This window comes from Orycteropus afer, unplaced genomic scaffold (genome assembly GCF_000298275.1).
Source record: "Orycteropus afer afer isolate SDZICR_OR568_19922 unplaced genomic scaffold, OryAfe1.0 scaffold00042, whole genome shotgun sequence".
Taxonomy (NCBI): Eukaryota; Metazoa; Chordata; class Mammalia; order Tubulidentata; family Orycteropodidae; genus Orycteropus; species Orycteropus afer.
Genome location: NW_006921629.1, coordinates 3,786,557 through 3,788,518, shown reverse-complemented (window position 1 = coordinate 3,788,518; position 1,962 = coordinate 3,786,557). Strand labels below are relative to the sequence as shown.

Genomic DNA, 1,962 nt, shown 5'->3' with positions numbered 1-1,962 from the left:
TACACGTATCAATATATCTCAAAGGCTAAAACTCTATGCAAATTTACTTTTTGAACTTTTAAATGGGCTTTTAGGTGGTGCAGTGGTTAAGGCTTTTGGCAGCTAACCAAAAGGTCTGTGGTTTTGGTAAAGATTTCCAACCTTGGAAACCCTATGGGACAGTTCTACTCTGTCCCATAGGGTCACTGTGAATCGGGATCCACTAGATGCCAGTGGGTTTGGTCAGAGCTGTCTTTATTACCAAATTACAACGATGCTTCAAACCTCGTGTTTTCATCTGAGCACTGTTATTTTGCTGCCAGTGTTTTGTTATAGTTGCTGATTTTGTCAAATTTTCTGGTGTTTTACGTACATTATTGTGGTAATTAGTATTTGTGAAGCTGTACCAATAATGTTTTTGAGAATGAAGTAGCACTTAAAGAAAAAGGAGAAAATGAAAGAAGGCTTTCTCCAGTTACTAATAATATAACTAATACTGTTGCAATTCAACATAGATTTTACAATTTTGCTGTTAGTATTCAGATACTCTAAAAACTATTAGATTTAAGCAATTTATGACTATTTTAATCACGTATTGGGAGCTCTGGTGGCGTAGTGCCTAAGGCATTTGACTGTTAACCCAAAAGCTGGCGGTTCAAACCCACCAGCCAGTTCTCAGAAGGAAGTTTGGGCAATCTAATTCCGTAGTGATATGGCCTCGGAAACCCAAGGAGGGGTCACTATGAGTCAGGTCCGACTCAATGGCGGTGAGTTTGTTTTTTGGTGCGGTGAGTTTGGTTTTTGGTTTTCACATATTATTTTATGGTTAATAATAAACAACACTAAGGATTCTGTATGGACTGGTACGGGAAGATGTCCATGGGGGAAGGGTGACACCGAGTTACTGCATTGAGTGACATCAATCCTAGTGATACCACTTGCCCATGGTGGGGCTCGGCCATACGAAAGGAAATCAGACTCTCTGGGGGTAGGGGGAACACTGGTATCTTTAAGAAGCTTCCCAGCTGATGCGCACTGGGTAGTTCGTATCTTCTTACTGCTTGCTGGAAGGGTTGGATGTCACCTAATGGGCACATTGTCTCTTGAATAGAATCCTCGCTTTTTCCTTCTCCCGAGTTGAGTTGTCGGGGATTACGTCTTAATGGGACCATCAAGCTACAGGGAACCTTTGAGACATCAGTGGGTTCGTAGCTGTTTAGGGCCCAGCTGGTTTCCCAGTACGGGATACAGTAACTGTGGGTCAGCTCTGCCCAGAGGGCGCGGCGGGGTGGGCGGTGGACACACATACTAACCCAGCTTTCAGAAAGGCTGGAGACAAAAACCAAAGCAAAACTCACTGCCCTGGAGTCAGTCCTGACTCAGACAAGACTGGTGCAAACGGCGCTCTGCTGCTGTTCCAACCCCCCCCCCCAGCATAGTCCCGGGAGACAGGCTTGGCGCTCTGCTTCTGAAAGTTTACAGCCTTGAAAACCCCTTGGAGAGAAGTCCTCTGCGTGCGTGCGGATGCCATGAATCGGCATAGTCAGTGACAACTTTCTTTCGGAGAGAAGGGAAAAAGGGGAGGATCGAAGAGAGGTGAGGAAGAGGCAGCGGGGAGGCGGGGAGAGGAAAAGCGAGGGAGGAGCCAGAGAAGTGGCCAAGGGCGGCCAGTCCCCTGCTGGGCCCCGCCTTCCGCGCCCTCGCGCCCAGCAGCGGCCACCATGGCGAGTCTTGACCCCGGCCCGGCCGTCCCCGTGTGGCTGAGCGAGGACGACCTGGGCTGCATCATCTGCCAAGGACTGCTCAGCTGCCCTACCACCCTGCACTGCGGCCACAGCTTCTGCCGCTCCTGCCTGGAAAGGCTGTGGGGCGAGCGGGGCGTGAGGCGCCGCTGGGCCTGCCCCACCTGCCGCGAGTCCACCGCGCTGAAGCCGCGGCTGCGGAAGAACACGCTGCTGCAGGACCTGGCTGACAAGTACAGCA

At 50.2% G+C, this 1,962-nt stretch overlaps 1 protein-coding gene across 1 annotated transcript in view; it reads left to right on the top strand.

Annotated features, from left to right (window-relative positions):
• Positions 1–1,700: 1,700 nt before the first annotated feature.
• The window catches only part of RNF135 (ring finger protein 135), a 14,279-nt gene continuing 14,017 nt past the window's right edge, over positions 1,701–1,962 (top strand). The window contains exon 1 of the mRNA XM_007937549.1: positions 1,701–1,959. Within this exon, the coding sequence (XP_007935740.1) occupies positions 1,701–1,959 (259 nt within the window). The remainder of the gene's footprint in view (positions 1,960–1,962) is intronic.